Raw genomic sequence first — 26,034 nt, 5'->3', positions numbered from 1 at the left:
AACCCTGTCTGGGCTAGAGGGGCTGTTACTGTACTGTAGACCCTGTCTGGGCTAGAGGGGCTGTTACTGTACTGTAGACCCTGTCTGGGCTAGAGGGGGTGTTACTGTACTGTAGACCCTGTCTGGGCTAGAGGGGCTGTTACTGTACTGTAGACCCTGTCTGGGCTAGAGGGGCTGTTACTGTACTGTAGACCCTGTCTGGGCTAGAGAGGCTGTTACTGTACTGTAAACCCTGTCTGGGCTAGAGGGGCTGTTACTGTACTGTAGACCCTGTCTGGGCTAGAGGGGCTGTTACTGTACAGTAGACCCTGGCTGGGCTAGAGGGGCTGTTACTGTACTGTAGACCCTGTGTGGGCTAGAGGGGCTGTTACTGTACTGTAGACCCTGTGTGGGCTAGAGGGACTGTTACTGTACTGTAGACCCTGTCTGGGCTAGAGGGGCTGTTACTGTACTGTAGACCCTGTCTGGGCTAGAGGGGCTGTTACTGTACTGTTGACCCTGTCTGGGCTAAAGGGGCTGTTACTGTACTGTAGACCCTGTCTGGGCTAGAGGGGCTGTTACTGTACTGTAGACCCTGTCTGGGCTAGAGGGGCTGTTACTGTACTGTTGACCCTGTCTGGGCTAGAGGGGCTGTTACTGTACTGTAGACCCTGTCTGGGCTAGAGTGGCTGTTACTGTACTGTAGACCCTGTCTGGGCTAGAGGGGCTGTTACTGTACTGTTGACCCTGTCTGGGCTAGAGGGGCCGTTACTGTACTGTAGAGCCTGTCTGGGCTAGAGGGGCTGTTACTGTACTGTAGACCCTGTCTAGGCTAGAGGGGCTGTTACTGTACTGTAGACCCTGTGTGGGCTAGAGGGGCTGTTAATGTACTGTAGACCCTGTGTGGGCTAGAGGGGCTGTTACTGTACTGTTGACCCTGTGTGGGCTAGAGGGGCTGTTACTGTACTGTAGACCCTGTCTGGGCTAGAGGGGCTGTTACTGTACTGTAGACCCTGTGTGGGCTAGAGGGGCTGTTACTGTACTGTAAACCCTGTCTGGGCTAGAGGGGCTGTTACTGTACTGTAGATCCTGTCTGGGCTAGAGCGGCTGTTACTGTACTGTAGACCCTGTCTGGGCTAGAGGGGCTGTTACTGTACTGTAGACCCTGTCTGGGCTAGAGGGGCTGTTACTGTACTGTAAACCCTGTCTGGGCTAGAGGGGCTGTTACTGTACTGTAGACCCTGTCTGGGCTAGAGGGGCTGTTACTGTACTGTAGACCCTGTCTGGGCTAGAGGGGCTGTTACTGTACTGTAGACCCTGTGTGGGCTAGAGGGGCTGTTACTGTACTGTAGACCCTGTCTGGGCTAGAGGGCTGTTACTGTACTGTAGACCCTGTATGGGCTAGAGGGGCTGTTACTGTACTGTAGACCCTGTCTGGGCTAGAGGGGCTGTTACTGTACTGTAGACCCTGTCTGGGCTAGAGGGGCTGTTACTGTACAGTAGACCCTGTCTGGGCTAGAGGGGCTGTTACTGTACTGTAGACCCTGTCTGGGCTAGAGGGGCTGTTACTGTATTGTAGACCCTGTCTGGGATAGAGGGGATGTTACTGTACTGTAGACCCTGTCTGGGCTAGAGGGGCTGTTACTGTACTGTTGACCCTGTCTGGGCTAGAGGGGCTGTTACTGTACTGTAGACCCTGTCTGGGCTAGAGTGGCTGTTACTGTACTGTAGACCCTGTCTGGGCTAGAGGGGCTGTTACTGTACTGTTGACCCTGTCTGGGCTAGAGGGGCCGTTACTGTACTGTAGAGCCTGTCTGGGCTAGAGGGGCTGTTACTGTACTGTAGACCCTGTCTAGGCTAGAGGGGCTGTTACTGTACTGTAGACCCTGTGTGGGCTAGAGGGGCTGTTAATGTACTGTAGACCCTGTGTGGGCTAGAGGGGCTGTTACTGTACTGTTGACCCTGTGTGGGCTAGAGGGGCTGTTACTGTACTGTAGACCCTGTCTGGGCTAGAGGGGCTGTTACTGTACTGTAGACCCTGTGTGGGCTAGAGGGGCTGTTACTGTACTGTAAACCCTGTCTGGGCTAGAGGGGCTGTTACTGTACTGTAGATCCTGTCTGGGCTAGAGCGGCTGTTACTGTACTGTAGACCCTGTCTGGGCTAGAGGGGCTGTTACTGTACTGTAGACCCTGTCTGGGCTAGAGGGGCTGTTACTGTACTGTAAACCCTGTCTGGGCTAGAGGGGCTGTTACTGTACTGTAGACCCTGTCTGGGCTAGAGGGGCTGTTACTGTACTGTAGACCCTGTCTGGGCTAGAGGGGCTGTTACTGTACTGTAGACCCTGTGTGGGCTAGAGGGGCTGTTACTGTACTGTAGACCCTGTCTGGGCTAGAGGGGCTGTTACTGTACTGTAGACCCTGTATGGGCTAGAGGGGCTGTTACTGTACTGTAGACCCTGTCTGGGCTAGAGGGGCTGTTACTGTACTGTAGACCCTGTCTGGGCTAGAGGGGCTGTTACTGTACAGTAGACCCTGTCTGGGCTAGAGGGGCTGTTACTGTACTGTAGACCCTGTCTGGGCTAGAGGGGCTGTTACTGTATTGTAGACCCTGTCTGGGCTAGAGGGGGTGTTACTGTACTGTAGACCCTGTCTGGGCTAGAGGGGCTGTTACTGTACTGTAGACCCTGTCTGGGCTAGAGGGGCTGTTACTGTACTGTTGACCCTGTCTGGGCTAGAGGGGCTGTTACTGTACTGTTGACCCTGTCTGGGCTAAAGGGGCTGTTACTGTACTGTAGACCCTGTCTGGGCTAGAGGGGCTGTTACTGTACTGTAGACCCTGTCTGGGCTAGAGGGGCTGTTACTGTACTGTTGACCCTGTCTGGGCTAGAGGGGCTGTTACTGTACTGTAGACCCTGTCTGGGCTAGAGTGGCTGTTACTGTACTGTAGACCCTGTCTGGGCTAGAGGGGCTGTTACTGTACTGTTGACCCTGTCTGGGCTAGAGGGGCCGTTACTGTACTGTAGAGCCTGTCTGGGCTAGAGGGGCTGTTACTGTACTGTAGACCCTGTCTAGGCTAGAGGGGCTGTTACTGTACTGTAGACCCTGTGTGGGCTAGAGGGGCTGTTAATGTACTGTAGACCCTGTGTGGGCTAGAGGGGCTGTTACTGTACTGTTGACCCTGTGTGGGCTAGAGGGGCTGTTACTGTACTGTAGACCCTGTCTGGGCTAGAGGGGCTGTTACTGTACTGTAGACCCTGTGTGGGCTAGAGGGCTGTTACTGTACTGTAAACCCTGTCTGGGCTAGAGGGGCTGTTACTGTACTGTAGATCCTGTCTGGGCTAGAGCGGCTGTTACTGTACTGTAGACCCTGTCTGGGCTAGAGGGGCTGTTACTGTACTGTAGACCCTGTCTGGGCTAGAGGGGCTGTTACTGTACTGTAAACCCTGTCTGGGCTAGAGGGGCTGTTACTGTACTGTAGACCCTGTCTGGGCTAGAGGGGCTGTTACTGTACTGTAGACCCTGTCTGGGCTAGAGGGGCTGTTACTGTACTGTAGACCCTGTGTGGGCTAGAGGGGCTGTTACTGTACTGTAGACCCTGTCTGGGCTAGAGGGGCTGTTACTGTACTGTAGACCCTGTATGGGCTAGAGGGGCTGTTACTGTACTGTAGACCCTGTCTGGGCTAGAGGGGCTGTTACTGTACTGTAGACCCTGTCTGGGCTAGAGGGGCTGTTACTGTACAGTAGACCCTGTCTGGGCTAGAGGGGCTGTTACTGTACTGTAGACCCTGTCTGGGCTAGAGGGGCTGTTACTGTATTGTAGACCCTGTCTGGGATAGAGGGGATGTTACTGTACTGTAGACCCTGTCTGGGCTAGAGGGGCTGTTACTGTACTGTTGACCCTGTCTGGGCTAGAGGGGCTGTTACTGTACTGTAGACCCTGTCTGGGCTAGAGTGGCTGTTACTGTACTGTAGACCCTGTCTGGGCTAGAGGGGCTGTTACTGTACTGTTGACCCTGTCTGGGCTAGAGGGGCCGTTACTGTACTGTAGAGCCTGTCTGGGCTAGAGGGGCTGTTACTGTACTGTAGACCCTGTCTAGGCTAGAGGGGCTGTTACTGTACTGTAGACCCTGTGTGGGCTAGAGGGGCTGTTAATGTACTGTAGACCCTGTGTGGGCTAGAGGGGCTGTTACTGTACTGTTGACCCTGTGTGGGCTAGAGGGGCTGTTACTGTACTGTAGACCCTGTCTGGGCTAGAGGGGCTGTTACTGTACTGTAGACCCTGTGTGGGCTAGAGGGGCTGTTACTGTACTGTAAACCCTGTCTGGGCTAGAGGGGCTGTTACTGTACTGTAGATCCTGTCTGGGCTAGAGCGGCTGTTACTGTACTGTAGACCCTGTCTGGGCTAGAGGGGCTGTTACTGTACTGTAGACCCTGTCTGGGCTAGAGGGGCTGTTACTGTACTGTAAACCCTGTCTGGGCTAGAGGGGCTGTTACTGTACTGTAGACCCTGTCTGGGCTAGAGGGGCTGTTACTGTACTGTAGACCCTGTCTGGGCTAGAGGGGCTGTTACTGTACTGTAGACCCTGTGTGGGCTAGAGGGGCTGTTACTGTACTGTAGACCCTGTCTGGGCTAGAGGGGCTGTTACTGTACTGTAGACCCTGTATGGGCTAGAGGGGCTGTTACTGTACTGTAGACCCTGTCTGGGCTAGAGGGGCTGTTACTGTACTGTAGACCCTGTCTGGGCTAGAGGGGCTGTTACTGTACAGTAGACCCTGTCTGGGCTAGAGGGGCTGTTACTGTACTGTAGACCCTGTCTGGGCTAGAGGGGCTGTTACTGTATTGTAGACCCTGTCTGGGATAGAGGGGATGTTACTGTACTGTAGACCCTGTCTGGGCTAGAGGGGCTGTTACTGTACTGTTGACCCTGTCTGGGCTAGAGGGGCTGTTACTGTACTGTAGACCCTGTCTGGGCTAGAGTGGCTGTTACTGTACTGTAGACCCTGTCTGGGCTAGAGGGGCTGTTACTGTACTGTTGACCCTGTCTGGGCTAGAGGGGCCGTTACTGTACTGTAGAGCCTGTCTGGGCTAGAGGGGCTGTTACTGTACTGTAGACCCTGTCTAGGCTAGAGGGGCTGTTACTGTACTGTAGACCCTGTGTGGGCTAGAGGGGCTGTTAATGTACTGTAGACCCTGTGTGGGCTAGAGGGGCTGTTACTGTACTGTTGACCCTGTGTGGGCTAGAGGGGCTGTTACTGTACTGTAGACCCTGTCTGGGCTAGAGGGGCTGTTACTGTACTGTAGACCCTGTGTGGGCTAGAGGGGCTGTTACTGTACTGTAAACCCTGTCTGGGCTAGAGGGGCTGTTACTGTACTGTAGATCCTGTCTGGGCTAGAGCGGCTGTTACTGTACTGTAGACCCTGTCTGGGCTAGAGGGGCTGTTACTGTACTGTAGACCCTGTCTGGGCTAGAGGGGCTGTTACTGTACTGTAAACCCTGTCTGGGCTAGAGGGGCTGTTACTGTACTGTAGACCCTGTCTGGGCTAGAGGGGCTGTTACTGTACTGTAGACCCTGTCTGGGCTAGAGGGGCTGTTACTGTACTGTAGACCCTGTGTGGGCTAGAGGGGCTGTTACTGTACTGTAGACCCTGTCTGGGCTAGAGGGGCTGTTACTGTACTGTAGACCCTGTATGGGCTAGAGGGGCTGTTACTGTACTGTAGACCCTGTCTGGGCTAGAGGGGCTGTTACTGTACTGTAGACCCTGTCTGGGCTAGAGGGGCTGTTACTGTACAGTAGACCCTGTCTGGGCTAGAGGGGCTGTTACTGTACTGTAGACCCTGTCTGGGCTAGAGGGGCTGTTACTGTATTGTAGACCCTGTCTGGGCTAGAGGGGGTGTTACTGTACTGTAGACCCTGTCTGGGCTAGAGGGGCTGTTACTGTACTGTAGACCCTGTCTGGGCTAGAGGGGCTGTTACTGTACTGTTGACCCTGTCTGGGCTAGAGGGGCTGTTACTGTACTGTTGACCCTGTCTGGGCTAAAGGGGCTGTTACTGTACTGTAGACCCTGTCTGGGCTAGAGGGGCTGTTACTGTACTGTAGACCCTGTCTGGGCTAGAGGGGCTGTTACTGTACTGTTGACCCTGTCTGGGCTAGAGGGGCTGTTACTGTACTGTAGACCCTGTCTGGGCTAGAGTGGCTGTTACTGTACTGTAGACCCTGTCTGGGCTAGAGGGGCTGTTACTGTACTGTTGACCCTGTCTGGGCTAGAGGGGCCGTTACTGTACTGTAGAGCCTGTCTGGGCTAGAGGGGCTGTTACTGTACTGTAGACCCTGTCTAGGCTAGAGGGGCTGTTACTGTACTGTAGACCCTGTGTGGGCTAGAGGGGCTGTTAATGTACTGTAGACCCTGTGTGGGCTAGAGGGGCTGTTACTGTACTGTTGACCCTGTGTGGGCTAGAGGGGCTGTTACTGTACTGTAGACCCTGTCTGGGCTAGAGGGGCTGTTACTGTACTGTAGACCCTGTGTGGGCTAGAGGGCTGTTACTGTACTGTAAACCCTGTCTGGGCTAGAGGGGCTGTTACTGTACTGTAGATCCTGTCTGGGCTAGAGCGGCTGTTACTGTACTGTAGACCCTGTCTGGGCTAGAGGGGCTGTTACTGTACTGTAGACCCTGTCTGGGCTAGAGGGGCTGTTACTGTACTGTAGACCCTGTGTGGGCTAGAGGGGCTGTTAATGTACTGTAGACCCTGTGTGGGCTAGAGGGGCTGTTACTGTACTGTTGACCCTGTGTGGGCTAGAGGGGCTGTTACTGTACTGTAGACCCTGTCTGGGCTAGAGGGGCTGTTACTGTACTGTAGACCCTGTGTGGGCTAGAGGGGCTGTTACTGTACTGTAAACCCTGTCTGGGCTAGAGGGGCTGTTACTGTACTGTAGATCCTGTCTGGGCTAGAGCGGCTGTTACTGTACTGTAGACCCTGTCTGGGCTAGAGGGGCTGTTACTGTACTGTAGACCCTGTCTGGGCTAGAGGGGCTGTTACTGTACTGTAAACCCTGTCTGGGCTAGAGGGGCTGTTACTGTACTGTAGACCCTGTCTGGGCTAGAGGGGCTGTTACTGTACTGTAGACCCTGTCTGGGCTAGAGGGGTGTTACTGTACTGTAGACCCTGTCTGGGCTAGAGGGGCTGTTACTGTACTGTAGACCCTGTCTGGGCTAGAGGGGCTGTTACTGTACTGTAGACCCTGTCTGGGCTAGAGTGGCTGTTACTGTACTGTAGACCCTGTCTGGGCTAGAGGGGCTGTTACTGTACTGTTGACCCTGTCTGGGCTAGAGGGGCCGTTACTGTACTGTAGAGCCTGTCTGGGCTAGAGGGGCTGTTACTGTACTGTAGACCCTGTCTAGGCTAGAGGGGCTGTTACTGTACTGTAGACCCTGTGTGGGCTAGAGGGGCTGTTAATGTACTGTAGACCCTGTGTGGGCTAGAGGGGCTGTTACTGTACTGTTGACCCTGTGTGGGCTAGAGGGGCTGTTACTGTACTGTAGACCCTGTCTGGGCTAGAGGGGCTGTTACTGTACTGTAGACCCTGTGTGGGCTAGAGGGGCTGTTACTGTACTGTAAACCCTGTCTGGGCTAGAGGGGCTGTTACTGTACTGTAGATCCTGTCTGGGCTAGAGCGGCTGTTACTGTACTGTAGACCCTGTCTGGGCTAGAGGGGCTGTTACTGTACTGTAGACCCTGTCTGGGCTAGAGGGGCTGTTACTGTACTGTAAACCCTGTCTGGGCTAGAGGGGCTGTTACTGTACTGTAGACCCTGTCTGGGCTAGAGGGGCTGTTACTGTACTGTAGACCCTGTCTGGGCTAGAGGGGCTGTTACTGTACTGTAGACCCTGTGTGGGCTAGAGGGGCTGTTACTGTACTGTAGACCCTGTCTGGGCTAGAGGGGCTGTTACTGTACTGTAGACCCTGTATGGGCTAGAGGGGCTGTTACTGTACTGTAGACCCTGTCTGGGCTAGAGGGGCTGTTACTGTACTGTAGACCCTGTCTGGGCTAGAGGGGCTGTTACTGTACAGTAGACCCTGTCTGGGCTAGAGGGGCTGTTACTGTACTGTAGACCCTGTCTGGGCTAGAGGGGCTGTTACTGTATTGTAGACCCTGTCTGGGATAGAGGGGATGTTACTGTACTGTAGACCCTGTCTGGGCTAGAGGGGCTGTTACTGTACTGTTGACCCTGTCTGGGCTAGAGGGGCTGTTACTGTACTGTAGACCCTGTCTGGGCTAGAGTGGCTGTTACTGTACTGTAGACCCTGTCTGGGCTAGAGGGGCTGTTACTGTACTGTTGACCCTGTCTGGGCTAGAGGGGCCGTTACTGTACTGTAGAGCCTGTCTGGGCTAGAGGGGCTGTTACTGTACTGTAGACCCTGTCTAGGCTAGAGGGGCTGTTACTGTACTGTAGACCCTGTGTGGGCTAGAGGGGCTGTTAATGTACTGTAGACCCTGTGTGGGCTAGAGGGGCTGTTACTGTACTGTTGACCCTGTGTGGGCTAGAGGGGCTGTTACTGTACTGTAGACCCTGTCTGGGCTAGAGGGGCTGTTACTGTACTGTAGACCCTGTGTGGGCTAGAGGGGCTGTTACTGTACTGTAAACCCTGTCTGGGCTAGAGGGGCTGTTACTGTACTGTAGATCCTGTCTGGGCTAGAGCGGCTGTTACTGTACTGTAGACCCTGTCTGGGCTAGAGGGGCTGTTACTGTACTGTAGACCCTGTCTGGGCTAGAGGGGCTGTTACTGTACTGTAAACCCTGTCTGGGCTAGAGGGGCTGTTACTGTACTGTAGACCCTGTCTGGGCTAGAGGGGCTGTTACTGTACTGTAGACCCTGTCTGGGCTAGAGGGGCTGTTACTGTACTGTAGACCCTGTGTGGGCTAGAGGGGCTGTTACTGTACTGTAGACCCTGTCTGGGCTAGAGGGGCTGTTACTGTACTGTAGACCCTGTATGGGCTAGAGGGGCTGTTACTGTACTGTAGACCCTGTCTGGGCTAGAGGGGCTGTTACTGTACTGTAGACCCTGTCTGGGCTAGAGGGGCTGTTACTGTACAGTAGACCCTGTCTGGGCTAGAGGGGCTGTTACTGTACTGTAGACCCTGTCTGGGCTAGAGGGGCTGTTACTGTATTGTAGACCCTGTCTGGGCTAGAGGGGGTGTTACTGTACTGTAGACCCTGTCTGGGCTAGAGGGGCTGTTACTGTACTGTAGACCCTGTCTGGGCTAGAGGGGCTGTTACTGTACTGTTGACCCTGTCTGGGCTAGAGGGGCTGTTACTGTACTGTTGACCCTGTCTGGGCTAAAGGGGCTGTTACTGTACTGTAGACCCTGTCTGGGCTAGAGGGGCTGTTACTGTACTGTAGACCCTGTCTGGGCTAGAGGGGCTGTTACTGTACTGTTGACCCTGTCTGGGCTAGAGGGGCTGTTACTGTACTGTAGACCCTGTCTGGGCTAGAGTGGCTGTTACTGTACTGTAGACCCTGTCTGGGCTAGAGGGGCTGTTACTGTACTGTTGACCCTGTCTGGGCTAGAGGGGCCGTTACTGTACTGTAGAGCCTGTCTGGGCTAGAGGGGCTGTTACTGTACTGTAGACCCTGTCTAGGCTAGAGGGGCTGTTACTGTACTGTAGACCCTGTGTGGGCTAGAGGGGCTGTTAATGTACTGTAGACCCTGTGTGGGCTAGAGGGGCTGTTACTGTACTGTTGACCCTGTGTGGGCTAGAGGGGCTGTTACTGTACTGTAGACCCTGTCTGGGCTAGAGGGGCTGTTACTGTACTGTAGACCCTGTGTGGGCTAGAGGGGCTGTTACTGTACTGTAAACCCTGTCTGGGCTAGAGGGCTGTTACTGTACTGTAGATCCTGTCTGGGCTAGAGCGGCTGTTACTGTACTGTAGACCCTGTCTGGGCTAGAGGGGCTGTTACTGTACTGTAGACCCTGTCTGGGCTAGAGGGGCTGTTACTGTACTGTAGACCCTGTGTGGGCTAGAGGGGCTGTTAATGTACTGTAGACCCTGTGTGGGCTAGAGGGGCTGTTACTGTACTGTTGACCCTGTGTGGGCTAGAGGGGCTGTTACTGTACTGTAGACCCTGTCTGGGCTAGAGGGCTGTTACTGTACTGTAGACCCTGTGTGGGCTAGAGGGGCTGTTACTGTACTGTAAACCCTGTCTGGGCTAGAGGGGCTGTTACTGTACTGTAGATCCTGTCTGGGCTAGAGCGGCTGTTACTGTACTGTAGACCCTGTCTGGGCTAGAGGGGCTGTTACTGTACTGTAGACCCTGTCTGGGCTAGAGGGCTGTTACTGTACTGTAAACCCTGTCTGGGCTAGAGGGGCTGTTACTGTACTGTAGACCCTGTCTGGGCTAGAGGGCTGTTACTGTACTGTAGACCCTGTCTGGGCTAGAGGGGTGTTACTGTACTGTAGACCCTGTCTGGGCTAGAGGGGCTGTTACTGTACTGTAGACCCTGTCTGGGCTAGAGGGGCTGTTACTGTACTGTAGACCCTGTCTGGGCTAGAGAGGCTGTTACTGTACTGTAAACCCTGTCTGGGCTAGAGGGGCTGTTACTGTACTGTAGACCCTGTCTGGGCTAGAGGGGCTGTTACTGTACAGTAGACCCTGGCTGGGCTAGAGGGGCTGTTACTGTACTGTAGACCCTGTGTGGGCTAGAGGGGCTGTTACTGTACTGTAGACCCTGTGTGGGCTAGAGGGACTGTTACTGTACTGTAGACCCTGTCTGGGCTAGAGGGGCTGTTACTGTACTGTAGACCCTGTCTGGGCTAGAGGGGCTGTTACTGTACTGTTGACCCTGTCTGGGCTAAAGGGGCTGTTACTGTACTGTAGACCCTGTCTGGGCTAGAGGGGCTGTTACTGTACTGTAGACCCTGTCTGGGCTAGAGGGGCTGTTACTGTACTGTTGACCCTGTCTGGGCTAGAGGGGCTGTTACTGTACTGTAGACCCTGTCTGGGCTAGAGTGGCTGTTACTGTACTGTAGACCCTGTCTGGGCTAGAGGGGCTGTTACTGTACTGTTGACCCTGTCTGGGCTAGAGGGGCCGTTACTGTACTGTAGAGCCTGTCTGGGCTAGAGGGGCTGTTACTGTACTGTAGACCCTGTCTAGGCTAGAGGGGCTGTTACTGTACTGTAGACCCTGTGTGGGCTAGAGGGGCTGTTAATGTACTGTAGACCCTGTGTGGGCTAGAGGGCTGTTACTGTACTGTTGACCCTGTGTGGGCTAGAGGGGCTGTTACTGTACTGTAGACCCTGTCTGGGCTAGAGGGGCTGTTACTGTACTGTAGACCCTGTGTGGGCTAGAGGGGCTGTTACTGTACTGTAAACCCTGTCTGGGCTAGAGGGGCTGTTACTGTACTGTAGATCCTGTCTGGGCTAGAGCGGCTGTTACTGTACTGTAGACCCTGTCTGGGCTAGAGGGGCTGTTACTGTACTGTAGACCCTGTCTGGGCTAGAGGGGCTGTTACTGTACTGTAAACCCTGTCTGGGCTAGAGGGGCTGTTACTGTACTGTAGACCCTGTCTGGGCTAGAGGGGCTGTTACTGTACTGTAGACCCTGTCTGGGCTAGAGGGGCTGTTACTGTACTGTAGACCCTGTGTGGGCTAGAGGGGCTGTTACTGTACTGTAGACCCTGTCTGGGCTAGAGGGGCTGTTACTGTACTGTAGACCCTGTATGGGCTAGAGGGGCTGTTACTGTACTGTAGACCCTGTCTGGGCTAGAGGGGCTGTTACTGTACTGTAGACCCTGTCTGGGCTAGAGGGGCTGTTACTGTACAGTAGACCCTGTCTGGGCTAGAGGGGCTGTTACTGTACTGTAGACCCTGTCTGGGCTAGAGGGGCTGTTACTGTATTGTAGACCCTGTCTGGGATAGAGGGGATGTTACTGTACTGTAGACCCTGTCTGGGCTAGAGGGGCTGTTACTGTACTGTTGACCCTGTCTGGGCTAGAGGGGCTGTTACTGTACTGTAGACCCTGTCTGGGCTAGAGTGGCTGTTACTGTACTGTAGACCCTGTCTGGGCTAGAGGGGCTGTTACTGTACTGTTGACCCTGTCTGGGCTAGAGGGGCCGTTACTGTACTGTAGAGCCTGTCTGGGCTAGAGGGGCTGTTACTGTACTGTAGACCCTGTCTAGGCTAGAGGGGCTGTTACTGTACTGTAGACCCTGTGTGGGCTAGAGGGGCTGTTAATGTACTGTAGACCCTGTGTGGGCTAGAGGGGCTGTTACTGTACTGTTGACCCTGTGTGGGCTAGAGGGGCTGTTACTGTACTGTAGACCCTGTCTGGGCTAGAGGGGCTGTTACTGTACTGTAGACCCTGTGTGGGCTAGAGGGGCTGTTACTGTACTGTAAACCCTGTCTGGGCTAGAGGGGCTGTTACTGTACTGTAGATCCTGTCTGGGCTAGAGCGGCTGTTACTGTACTGTAGACCCTGTCTGGGCTAGAGGGGCTGTTACTGTACTGTAGACCCTGTCTGGGCTAGAGGGGCTGTTACTGTACTGTAAACCCTGTCTGGGCTAGAGGGGCTGTTACTGTACTGTAGACCCTGTCTGGGCTAGAGGGCTGTTACTGTACTGTAGACCCTGTCTGGGCTAGAGGGGCTGTTACTGTACTGTAGACCCTGTGTGGGCTAGAGGGGCTGTTACTGTACTGTAGACCCTGTCTGGGCTAGAGGGGCTGTTACTGTACTGTAGACCCTGTATGGGCTAGAGGGGCTGTTACTGTACTGTAGACCCTGTCTGGGCTAGAGGGGCTGTTACTGTACTGTAGACCCTGTCTGGGCTAGAGGGGCTGTTACTGTACAGTAGACCCTGTCTGGGCTAGAGGGGCTGTTACTGTACTGTAGACCCTGTCTGGGCTAGAGGGGCTGTTACTGTATTGTAGACCCTGTCTGGGCTAGAGGGGGTGTTACTGTACTGTAGACCCTGTCTGGGCTAGAGGGGCTGTTACTGTACTGTAGACCCTGTCTGGGCTAGAGGGGCTGTTACTGTACTGTTGACCCTGTCTGGGCTACAGGGGCTGTTACTGTACTGTTGACCCTGTCTGGGCTAAAGGGGCTGTTACTGTACTGTAGACCCTGTCTGGGCTAGAGGGGCTGTTACTGTACTGTAGACCCTGTCTGGGCTAGAGGGGCTGTTACTGTACTGTTGACCCTGTCTGGGCTAGAGGGGCTGTTACTGTACTGTAGACCCTGTCTGGGCTAGAGTGGCTGTTACTGTACTGTAGACCCTGTCTGGGCTAGAGGGGCTGTTACTGTACTGTTGACCCTGTCTGGGCTAGAGGGGCCGTTACTGTACTGTAGAGCCTGTCTGGGCTAGAGGGGCTGTTACTGTACTGTAGACCCTGTCTAGGCTAGAGGGGCTGTTACTGTACTGTAGACCCTGTGTGGGCTAGAGGGGCTGTTAATGTACTGTAGACCCTGTGTGGGCTAGAGGGGCTGTTACTGTACTGTTGACCCTGTGTGGGCTAGAGGGCTGTTACTGTACTGTAGACCCTGTCTGGGCTAGAGGGGCTGTTACTGTACTGTAGACCCTGTGTGGGCTAGAGGGGCTGTTACTGTACTGTAAACCCTGTCTGGGCTAGAGGGGCTGTTACTGTACTGTAGATCCTGTCTGGGCTAGAGCGGCTGTTACTGTACTGTAGACCCTGTCTGGGCTAGAGGGGCTGTTACTGTACTGTAGACCCTGTCTGGGCTAGAGGGGCTGTTACTGTACTGTAAACCCTGTCTGGGCTAGAGGGGCTGTTACTGTACTGTAGACCCTGTCTGGGCTAGAGGGGCTGTTACTGTACTGTAGACCCTGTCTGGGCTAGAGGGGCTGTTACTGTACTGTAGACCCTGTGTGGGCTAGAGGGCTGTTACTGTACTGTAGACCCTGTCTGGGCTAGAGGGGCTGTTACTGTACTGTAGACCCTGTATGGGCTAGAGGGGCTGTTACTGTACTGTAGACCCTGTCTGGGCTAGAGGGGCTGTTACTGTACTGTAGACCCTGTCTGGGCTAGAGGGGCTGTTACTGTACAGTAGACCCTGTCTGGGCTAGAGGGGCTGTTACTGTACTGTAGACCCTGTCTGGGCTAGAGGGGCTGTTACTGTATTGTAGACCCTGTCTGGGATAGAGGGGATGTTACTGTACTGTAGACCCTGTCTGGGCTAGAGGGGCTGTTACTGTACTGTTGACCCTGTCTGGGCTAGAGGGGCTGTTACTGTACTGTAGACCCTGTCTGGGCTAGAGTGGCTGTTACTGTACTGTAGACCCTGTCTGGGCTAGAGGGGCTGTTACTGTACTGTTGACCCTGTCTGGGCTAGAGGGGCCGTTACTGTACTGTAGAGCCTGTCTGGGCTAGAGGGGCTGTTACTGTACTGTAGACCCTGTCTAGGCTAGAGGGGCTGTTACTGTACTGTAGACCCTGTGTGGGCTAGAGGGGCTGTTAGTGTACTGTAGACCCTGTGTGGGCTAGAGGGGCTGTTACTGTACTGTTGACCCTGTGTGGGCTAGAGGGGCTGTTACTGTACTGTAGACCCTGTCTGGGCTAGAGGGGCTGTTACTGTACTGTAGACCCTGTGTGGGCTAGAGGGGCTGTTACTGTACTGTAAACCCTGTCTGGGCTAGAGGGGCTGTTACTGTACTGTAGATCCTGTCTGGGCTAGAGCGGCTGTTACTGTACTGTAGACCCTGTCTGGGCTAGAGGGGCTGTTACTGTACTGTAGACCCTGTCTGGGCTAGAGGGGCTGTTACTGTACTGTAAACCCTGTCTGGGCTAGAGGGGCTGTTACTGTACTGTAGACCCTGTCTGGGCTAGAGGGCTGTTACTGTACTGTAGACCCTGTCTGGGCTAGAGGGCTGTTACTGTACTGTAGACCCTGTGTGGGCTAGAGGGGCTGTTACTGTACTGTAGACCCTGTCTGGGCTAGAGGGGCTGTTACTGTACTGTAGACCCTGTATGGGCTAGAGGGGCTGTTACTGTACTGTAGACCCTGTCTGGGCTAGAGGGGCTGTTACTGTACTGTAGACCCTGTCTGGGCTAGAGGGGCTGTTACTGTACAGTAGACCCTGTCTGGGCTAGAGGGCTGTTACTGTACTGTAGACCCTGTCTGGGCTAGAGGGGCTGTTACTGTATTGTAGACCCTGTCTGGGCTAGAGGGGGGTGTTACTGTACTGTAGACCCTGTCTGGGCTAGAGGGCTGTTACTGTACTGTAGACCCTGTCTGGGCTAGAGGGGCTGTTACTGTACTGTTGACCCTGTCTGGGCTAGAGGGGCTGTTACTGTACTGTTGACCCTGTCTGGGCTAAAGGGGCTGTTACTGTACTGTAGACCCTGTCTGGGCTAGAGGGGCTGTTACTGTACTGTAGACCCTGTCTGGGCTAGAGGGCTGTTACTGTACTGTTGACCCTGTCTGGGCTAGAGGGGCTGTTACTGTACTGTAGACCCTGTCTGGGCTAGAGTGGCTGTTACTGTACTGTAGACCCTGTCTGGGCTAGAGGGCTGTTACTGTACTGTTGACCCTGTCTGGGCTAGAGGGGCCGTTACTGTACTGTAGAGCCTGTCTGGGCTAGAGGGGCTGTTACTGTACTGTAGACCCTGTCTAGGCTAGAGGGGCTGTTACTGTACTGTAGACCCTGTGTGGGCTAGAGGGGCTGTTAATGTACTGTAGACCCTGTGTGGGCTAGAGGGGCTGTTACTGTACTGTTGACCCTGTGTGGGCTAGAGGGGCTGTTACTGTACTGTAGACCCTGTCTGGGCTAGAGGGGCTGTTACTGTACTGTAGACCCTGTGTGGGCTAGAGGGGCTGTTACTGTACTGTAAACCCTGTCTGGGCTAGAGGGGCTGTTACTGTACTGTAGATCCTGTCTGGGCTAGAGCGGCTGTTACTGTACTGTAGACCCTGTCTGGGCTAGAGGGGCTGTTACTGTACTGTAGACCCTGTCTGGGCTAGAGGGGCTGTTACTGTACTGTAAACCCTGTCTGGGCTAGAGGGGCTGTTACTGTACTGTAGACCCTGTCTGGGCTAGAGGGGCTGTTACTGTACTGTAGACCCTGTCTGGGCTAGAGGGCTGTTACTGTACTGTAGACCCTGTGTGGGCTAGAGGGGCTGTTACTGTACTGTAGACCCTGTCTGGGCTAGAGGGGCTGTTACTGTACTGTAGACCCTGTATGGGCTAGAGGGGCTGTTACTGTACTGTAGACCCTGTCTGGGCTAGAGGGCTGTTACTGTACTGTAGACCCTGTCTGGGCTAGAGGGGCTGTTACTGTACAGTAGACCCTGTCTGGGCTAGAGGGGCTGTTACTGTACTGTAGACCCTGTCTGGGCTAGAGGGCTGTTACTGTATTGTAGACCCTGTCTGGGCTAGAGGGGTGTTACTGTACTGTAGACCCTGTCTGGGCTAGAGGGGCTGTTACTGTACTGTAGACCCTGTCTGGGCTAGAGGGGCTGTTACTGTACTGTAGACCCTGTCTGGGCTAGAGGGGGTGTTACTGTACTGTAGACCCTGTCTGGGCTAGAGTGGCTGTTACTGTACTGTAGACCCTGTCTGGGCTAGAGGGGCTGTTACTGTACTGTAAACCCTGTCTGGGCTAGAGGGGCTGTTACTGTACTGTAGACCCTGTCTGGGCTAGAGGGGCTGTTACTGTACAGTAGACCCTGGCTGGGCTAGAGGGGCTGTTACTGTACTGTAGACCCTGTGTGGGCTAGAGGGACTGTTACTGTACTGTAGACCCTGTCTGGGCTAGAGGGGCTGTTACTGTACTGTAGACCCTGTCTGGGCTAGAGGGACTGTTACTGTACTGTTGACCCTGTCTGGGCTAGAGGGGCTGTTACTGTACTGTTGACCCTGTCTGGGCTAGAGGGGCTGTTACTGTACTGTAGACCCTGTCTGGGCTAGAGGGGCTGTTACTGTACTGTAGACCCTGTCTGGGCTAGAGGGGCTGTTACTGTACGGTTGACCCTGTGTGGGCTAGAGGGGCTGTTACTGTACTGTAGACCCTGTCTGGGCTAGAGGGGCTGTTACTGTACTGTTGACCCTGTCTGGGCTAGAGGGGCTGTTACTGTACTGTAGACCCTGTCTGAGCTAGAGGGGCTGTTACTGTACTGTTGACCCTGTGTGGGCTAGAGGGGCTGTTACTGTACTGTAGACCCTGTCTGGGCTAGAGCGGCTGTTACTGTACTGTAGACCCTGTCTGGGCTAGAGGGGCTGTTACTGTACTGTAGACCCTGTCTGGGCTAGAGGGGCTGTTACTGTACTGTAAACCCTGTCTGGGCTAGAGGGGCTGTTACTGTACTGTAGACCCTGTCTGGGCTAGAGGGGCTGTTACTGTACTGTAGACCCTGTCTGGGCTAGAGGGGCTGTTACTGTACTGTAGACCCTGTCTGGGCTAGAGGGGCTGTTACTGTACTGTAGACCCTGTGTGGGCTAGAGGGGCTGTTACTGTACTGTAGACCCTGTCTAGGCTAGAGGGGCTGTTACTGTACTGTAGACCCTGTGTGGGCTAGAGGGGGTGTTACTGTACTGTAGACCCTGTGTAGGCTAGAGGGGGTGTTACTGTACTGTAGACCCTGTCTGGGCTAGAGGGGCTGTTACTGTACTGTAGACCCTGTGTGGGCTAGAGGGGCTGTTACTGTACTGTAGACCCTGTCTAGGCTAGAGGGGCTGTTACTGTACTGTAGACCCTGTGTGGGCTAGAGGGGCTGTTACTGTACTGTAGACCCTGTGTGGGCTAGAGGGGCTGTTACTGTACGGTTGACCCTGTGTGGGCTAGAGGGGCTGTTACTGTACTGTAGACCCTGTCTGGGCTAGAGGGGCTGTTACTGTACTGTTGACCCTGTCTGGGCTAGAGGGGCTGTTACTGTACTGTAGACCCTGTCTGGGCTAGAGGGGCTGTTACTGTACTGTTGACCCTGTGTGGGCTAGAGGGGCTGTTACTGTACTGTAGACCCTGTCTGGGCTAGAGGGGGTGTTACTGTACTGTAGACCCTGTCTGGGCTAGAGGGGGTGTTACTGTACTGTAGACCCTGTGTGGGCTAGAGGGGCTGTTACTGTACTGTTGACCCTGTGTGGGCTAGAGGGGCTGTTACTGTACTGTAGACCCTGTGTGGGCTAGAGGGGCTGTTACTGTACTGTAGACCCTGTCTGGGCTAGAGGAGGTGTTACTGTACTGTAGACCCTGTGTGGGCTAGAGGGGCTGTTACTGTACTGTAGACCCTGTGTGGGCTAGAGGGGCTGTTACTGTACTGTAGACCCTGTCTGGGCTAGAGGGGGTGTTACTGTACTGTAGACCCTGTGTGGGCTAGAAGGGCTGTTACTGTACTGTAGACCCTGTGTGGGCTAGAGGGGCTGTTACTGTACTGTAGACCCTGTCTGGGCTAGAGGGTGTGTTACTGTACTGTAGACCCTGTCTGGGCTAGAGGGTGTGTTACTGTACTGTGGACCCTGTCTGGGCTAGAGGGGCTGTTACTGTACTGTAGACCCTGTCTGGGCTAGAGGGTGTGTTACTGTACTGTAGACCCTGTGTGGGCTAGAGGGGCTGTCTTAGAGACACTGTGTTCCCTGCAGCCAGCACCTATAGCACAGTGCCCTCAGAGCTGACCTGTTACTGTACTGTAGACCCTGTGTGGGCTAGAGGGGCTGTCTTAGAGACACTGTGTTCCCTGCAGCCAGCACCTATAGCACAGTGCCCTCAGAGCTGACCTGTTACTGTACTGTAGACCCTGTGTGGGCTAGAGGGGCTGTCTTAGAGACACTGTGTTCCCTGCAGCCAGCACCTATAGCACAGTGCCCTCAGAGCTGACCTGTTACTGTACTGTAGACCCTGTGTGGGCTAGAGGGGCTGTCTTAGAGACACTGTATTCCCTGCAGCCAGCACCTATAGCACAGTGCCCTCAGAGCTGACCTGTTACTGCCATATGATGTCTCATCCCTCCTTACTGGAAAATACACACAAGCTCTGAGGCCCTAGGCATACAATTAGTCTAGAATCATACCAGACACTAATACAGACCTGTACACTACACTTGCTTAGCGTAAATGAGGGAAATACCTCCCAGGTTGACCTAGTTCATGTATACTGAATATACTGTGTAAGTCTTTGAATCTTGAGTGTTTGTACTTTAGTCCTAAATCAATATAAACAATGATGTTACTCTTAACGTGCCTTTTTGCCTTGTTGGCCCCTCCACCACTAGATCTCCCTTTTGCTGCAGTTAGATAGATACAGAGTGGTCTTTTATGGTCTTGTAAGTAGTATTGGTTGTGGCTACTACTTTAATGGCCCTTGGCATGGGGCACTGAGCAGACACCTGGCAGGCGGTGTACCCATCCTCAGACAGTCCCTCAGTTGTCCCCTGGCCTCACCTGGCATGGCCTGGTAGCATGCTCCGCAGGGCGGTTGGCAGCAGCGGCACAGTCACTATGGGCAGTAGGCTCTGGGTACAGTGGGCAGTGGGCACACAGACAGACAGAGGGGAGTGTGGGAGAGAGAGAGAGAGAAATGGCTTTAAAACCATGAGTAAGGAAATAGAAAAATGTCACACACAGAATGTCAGTGTGGAGGTTTTTAGGTAAAAAACAATACTGTAAAATCACCAGGAATTCACCCCAAAATTAGTTTAATTACAAGTTTTCCCACGAATAGAATGAAATCAAGGTGTAAAATGATCGTTCTTTTCAAATTCAATCTATTGTTTGGCCCCCGACCATCCACTCAGTCCCTGGCTGCTGTTTCCAGTGGAGGGAGGTTGAGCTCATGTAAATGCAGACACAATGCTTACTGTGTGGTGTAAACTTGAGAGAGTAAAACGTCCATCCTGTCTGAGTCAGAACACATGAACCATGGACAGCTCTCGTTGGGGGTTGTCGTTGACATTGTGACACGGAGGCCCCCACCCCCCCAGCATTACACACACACTTCCCAGAACTCTCCACTGTACTCCGCCTCCGGGTCTTGAAGGGATTTAGACTAGAAACATAAATATCTATACCAGGATAGCTACCCTTATACTCAACAACATGATCACAAATGCTTTGTCATTCACAGATGGTCCGTTCACGGGGACCCCTCCCACCTACGGGTACGATGCGGACCGTGCGGAGGAGCAGAGGCGCCACCATGACATCCTGCCCTACATCGACGACTCGCCCTCCTCTTCGCCACACCTCAGCTCCAAGAGCCGCAGCAGCCGAGACACCCTCTCCTCCGGATCCCTTGAGTCCTCCAAGTCGGTGAGTGCCACCCCCCGTTTAGTCTTTGTCACAAAGGTAACCTCCCAATCACCCCAGGAAGCTCCTCGTGTCTCTCCTACTCTGTTGTATCACCTTCTGGCCCTCCATCACAGCCTGCCATGAAGAAACATAGACACTTATCTCTGAAGCCTCTTTCTCCTCTTAGGTTGCCATGAAGAGAGCCCCCCCAATCGATCTATAGTATAATAGCTTATTATCTTCATCAATAAGCCATAGTACCTTAGTGATATTATATTGCCATTTTTGTAATGGGATTACCTTGTGATAGGTGTGTGTGTGTACACCTCACTGATTGGGTTAGACTGGTGCTATGTTAGTATGTGTTGTTGTAAATGCACCATACTGCAGTGTCTCTCTCCTGGAGGAAGTAATCACATCACTGTACTGCAGTCTCTCTCCTGGAGGAAGTAATCACATCACTGTACTGCAGTCTCTCTCTCCTGGAGGAAGTAATCACATCACTGTACTGCAGTCTCTCTCCTGGAGGAAGTAATCACATCACTGTACTGCAGTGTCTCTCTCCTGGAGGAAGTAATCACATCACTGTACTGCAGTCTCTCTCTCCTGGAGGAAGTAATCACATCAGTGTACTGCAGTCTCTCTCTCCTGGAGGAAGTAATCACATCACTGTACTGCAGTCTCTCTCTCCTGGAGGAAGTAATCACATCAGTGTACTGCAGTCTCTCTCTCCTGGAGGAAGTAATCACATCACTGTACTGCAGTCTCTCTCCTGGAGGAAGTAATCACATCACTGTACTGCAGTCTCTCTCCTGGAGGAAGTGATCACATCACTGTACTGCAGTCTCTCTCTCCTGGAGGAAGTAATCACATCACTGTACTGCAGTGTCTCTCTCCTGGAGGAAGTAATCACATCACTGTACTGCAGTCTCTCTCTTCTGGAGGAAGTAATCACATCACTGTACTGCAGTCTCTCTCTCCTGGAGGAAGTAATCACATCAGTGTACTGCAGTCTCTCTCTCCTGGAGGAAGTAATCACATCACTGTACTGCAGTCTCTCTCTCCTGGAGGAAGTAATCACATCACTGTACTGCAGTCTCTCTCTCCTGGAGGAAGTAATCACATCACTGTACTGCAGTCTCTCTCCTGGAGGAAGTAATCACATCACTGTACTGCAGTGTCTCTCTCCTGGAGGAAGTAATCACATCACTGTACTGCAGTCTCTCTCTCCTGGAGGAAGTAATCACATCACTGTACTGCAGTGTCTCTCTCCTGGAGGAAGTAATCACATCACTGTACTGCAGTCTCTCTCTCCTGGAGGAAGTAATCACATCACTGTACTGCAGTCTCTCTCTCCTGGAGGAAGTAATCACATCACTGTACTGCAGTCTCTCTCTCCTGGAGGAAGTAATCACATCACTGTACTGCAGTCTCTCTCTCCTGGAGGAAGTAATCACATCACTGTACTGCAGTCTCTCTCTCCTGGAGGAAGTAATCACATCACTGTACTGCAGTCTCTCTCTCCTGGAGGAAGTAATCACATCAGTGGTAATAAAGTAAGGCCTGTGACCCACCCTGCCTCGCCTCAGTAGCAGACAGAGTGCTTGTCAAATTGATTGATGGTTGAATCTGCCAATAAATGGGGAGTCCCTGGGCGGTTTTAATAAGCATACACAGACACACACACACTCTCACTGTACACAAAGTGTGATGGATTTGGTATTGCAGGGATTGAGTGACATTTGCTGACCAAACTCCTGTATTTAGAGTCCCACTCCCTGACTAAACTCCTGTATTTAGAGGCCCACTCCCTGAGTAAGCTCCTGTATTTAGAGGCCCACTCCCTGAGTAAACTCCTGTATTTAGAGGCCCACTCCCTGAGTAAACTCCTGTATTTAGAGACCCACTCCCTGACTAAACTCCTGTATTTAGAGGCCCACTCCCTGAGTAAACTCCTGTATTTAGAGACTCACTCCCTGAGTAAACTCCTGTATTTAGAGGCCCACTCCCTGAGTAAACTCCTGTATTTAGAGGCCCACTCCCTGAGTAAACTCCTGTATTTAGAGTCCCACTCCCTGACTAAACTCCTGTATTTAGAGGCCCACTCCCTGAGTAAACTCCTGTATTTAGAGACCCACTTCCTGAGTAAACTCCTGTATTTAGAGGCCCACTCCCTGAGTAAACTCCTGTATTTAGAGACCCACTCCCTGAGTAAACTCCTGTATTTAGAGGCCCACTCCCTGAGTAAACTCCTGTATTTAGAGACCCACTCCCTGAGTAAACTCCTGTATTTAGAGACCCACTCCCTGAGTAAACTCCTGTATTTAGAGGCCCACTCCCTGAGTAAACTCATGTATTTAGAGACCCACTCCCTGAGTAAACTCCTGTATTTAGAGACCCACTCCCTGAGTAAACTCCTGTATTTAGAGACCCACTCCCTGACTAAACTCCTGTATTTAGTGGCCCACTCCCTGAGTAAACTCCTGTATTTAGAGACCCACTCCCTGAGTAAACTCCTGTATTTAGAGACCCACTCCCTGAGTAATCTCCTGTATTTAGAGACCCACTCCCTGAGTAAACTCCTGTATTTAGAGACCCACTCCCTGAGTAAACTCCTGTATTTAGAGGCTCACTCCCTGAGGAAACCTGTTACTGTAGTGTTAGCAGAGAGAGAGCCACAGCTATTTTTTATATATATTTTTAATTTATTTGTGGAGATTTTTTTAACCTTTTTTTTTAACTAGGCAAGCTAAACATATTACACTCAAAATCCACACAGCAGCACCACACATAGACAGATTTGTGCACACTGTTGTTTTTCAGTAGTCGTCTCCAAAATGCAATGATGTCCGTCTGTCACATTCTGACCTTTATTTCTTTTGTTTTGTCTTTATTTTGTATGGTCAGGGAGTGAGTTGGGGTGGGCAGTCTATGTTTTGTGTTTCTATGTTTTTCTATTTCTGTGTTTGGCCTAGTATGGTTCTCAATCAGAGGCAGGTGTCGTTAGTTGTCTCTGATTGATAATCATACTTAGGTAGCCTGGGTTTCACTGTTGGTTGGTGGGTGTTTGTTTCCGTGTCTGTGTTTGTCGCCACACTGTACTGTTTTGGTTTGGTTATTCACGTCATCGTTTATTGTTTTTGTATTCTTAATGTTCAGTTTGTTTTAAAAATAAACATTATGGACACATACCACGGCGCATCTTGGTCCGAAATCTGCCGTTACACCGTCCTTGATACCCCCCCTCCGTCCGTCCGTCCTTGATACCCCCGGGTTCAGCAGTTCGCCCACACAGCAGAGTGAGTCACCACCGTTTGATCCTGCTATCTCCCCCAGAGTCTTGGAAAGTATTACAGTACAATAACTCACTCCTTTAGAGAACAAGATTATTCAGAGATGTTAAGATTTCACATTACACCAAGTGTTTTGGGAACAGAGAGAAGAGAGAGAGACTAGAAACGGTCTGATTAATGCTTCAGTGATCGAGAGGGATGATGTTGATGTTCAGAAGAAATGTGAGAAATGAAAGTGAACAGGAGTTATATAAAACGAGACGAGCTTCGCCGCCCACGATCGCCTCCTACCTGGCTTTGAACGTTTCTCTCAATGTCCGCAGTTATTAGGCCATCTGCTTACATACACGATAATAACTGTTGGTATGCCTTACGGTGTATTTCCACAGAGCAATTAGACTTAGACCTACTTAAACAAATCAGTAGTGACCATGAATCCATCCATGTGGTATTTAGCTTGTGTTTAGAATGATACGTGAAGTCAAGGTACACACAGTTACTGTAGACTGACTTTGGGTGGGTGCTTCGCATATAGATTTGTTTACTATGCATGCACGCACACACACACCACACGCGCACACACACACCACATGCACATGCACACGCACGCATGCACACACACACGCACAGTGTTGGAGTGATCAGCTGAGTTATAGGTCCAGGACCAGACTCCCTCAGTCTCTACACATCTGAATTCTGAGAGGGGCTCATTAGTTGTTGCTACGGCGATAAATAAAAGATGATAGTCTGGAGATGCGATGGGCCCCCTGAGGAGGAGAGTTGAGTCTGGGGCTGAGCAATGAATGAATACACACTTGCTCACCTCCACAATGGAAACGTGGGCTGGCTGGGCCCATTATATCTCTGAGAGGTTTCACATTCATCTTTCTCTTTCATTCACTTTTATCTGATCTGATTCTGTTATCAAGTGTTCCTCAGGCTTTTGCCCTGTCTGGCCTCCAGGGTTACATAAAGATTCAACGCACATCAGAAAAATATTAGATTCAATCTGTGGATCTTCTTCAGGTGAGATCGGTGGTCTGTCACCTGTCAGACATGTAGCTGTTCCAAAAATCCAACGCGTACATACTGTTGTCACTTAGAAAGGCTTCATATTCTCTTCTCTTCTAACACTCTCCTCTAGTACGGAAGCAGAAACGGCTTGTTGTATAAGAACCAAGAAGCAGAGCAATGCACAGCACAGACATATGGGTAATGGAGTCCACAGCACAGACATATGGGTAATGGAGTCCACAGCGCAGACACATGGGTAATGGAGTCCACAGCACAGACACGTGGGTAATGGAGCCCACAGCACAGATATATGGGTAATGGAGTCCACAGCACAGACATATGGGTAATGGAGTCCACAGTACAGACATATGGGTAATGGAGTCCACATCACAGATATATGGGTAATGGAGTCCACAGCACAGACATATGGATAATGGAGTCCACAGCACAGATATATGGGTAATGGAGTCCACAGCACAGACATATGGGTAATGGAGTCCACAGCACAGACATATGGGTAATGGAGTCCACAGCACATATATATGGGTAATGGAGTCCACAGCACAGACACATGGGTAATGGAGTCCACAGCACAGACCTCTAGGTAATGGATTCCATCAGGACCCCTGTAGTTCCACTGAGACTCTTACTGACATCTGCTGCTTCCACTACCTGTTCAGTGGCCATAGAGGCAGGAGTTTAAGGCTCATTTACCCCCCCTTAAACACACACACAGGACATGATCACATTCTGTCATTCATTTCAGCCTGCATTTCTACATGTGGGGACTTATTATTTCTCATATGGCATTTGTAAATAAATAGTTTTTCCACTCTCTCTCTCTCACTGTCTGACGATATAGGGCACCTTGGAGTGTGCCCGTCTGGCATGGGGAAACACACACACACACACACAGACACACAGACAGACATAGAGACAGACAGAGGCCCCATACCTGAGGGAGCATTGTGTTTACCCCTCCCTCCCTCCACTCAGTGTCTCTCTTTCCAAGGAGCCCCAGGTTGTGCTCTGAAATAGCTGGGTACAGATAGCTTTAGTTCAGCTTATTGAACCAGACGTCTGGGTTGGATATCCCAGACCCAGGAGAGGACCTGCCTACCTGGCCCAGCCATGGCCTGCTCTGCTCTCTGTCTCTCATCTCCTCTGTCCTGTAGCCTGAGGGTTAGCTACTCCTCCTGCCATGCCTGTCCTCTGTCTTGGCCATTTTAAGAGACCAACCTACATCCCATGGGAAATACTGACTGTCAGTTATTTTAGGTTCCTTGGTTAGGCTAGACGGCCCAAAGATTTCCGTTGGCCGTATGTTGAATGTTGTTACTCTCTAGTGAGGTTCGGTTGTCCTGGAAGAATGCGAGAACAATGGTTTCTTTAAAAACAAAGCAGCATTTACAGGAGCAATTAGGGTTAATTGCCTTGCTCAAGGGCACATTGACAGATAAAAAAAAAAAATGTTACCCCTTTTTCATGGTATCCAATTGGTAGTAGTTAC

General features: G+C 52.2%; 1 protein-coding gene across 1 annotated transcript in view; it reads left to right on the top strand.

Moving 5' to 3' along the window:
* bcr (BCR activator of RhoGEF and GTPase) overlaps positions 1–26,034 on the top strand; it is a 197,454-nt gene that overhangs the window by 109,125 nt on the left and 62,295 nt on the right. The window contains exon 2 of the mRNA XM_065017443.1: positions 20,054–20,238. Coding sequence (XP_064873515.1) covers positions 20,054–20,238 — 185 coding nt within the window. The remainder of the gene's footprint in view (positions 1–20,053; positions 20,239–26,034) is intronic.

The sequence above is a fragment of the Oncorhynchus nerka genome, linkage group LG4 (assembly GCF_034236695.1).
Source record: "Oncorhynchus nerka isolate Pitt River linkage group LG4, Oner_Uvic_2.0, whole genome shotgun sequence".
Classification (NCBI taxonomy): Eukaryota; Metazoa; Chordata; class Actinopteri; order Salmoniformes; family Salmonidae; genus Oncorhynchus; species Oncorhynchus nerka.
Note: the sequence above shows the minus strand (reverse complement) of the source record. Positions and strands in the feature narration are given on the sequence as shown.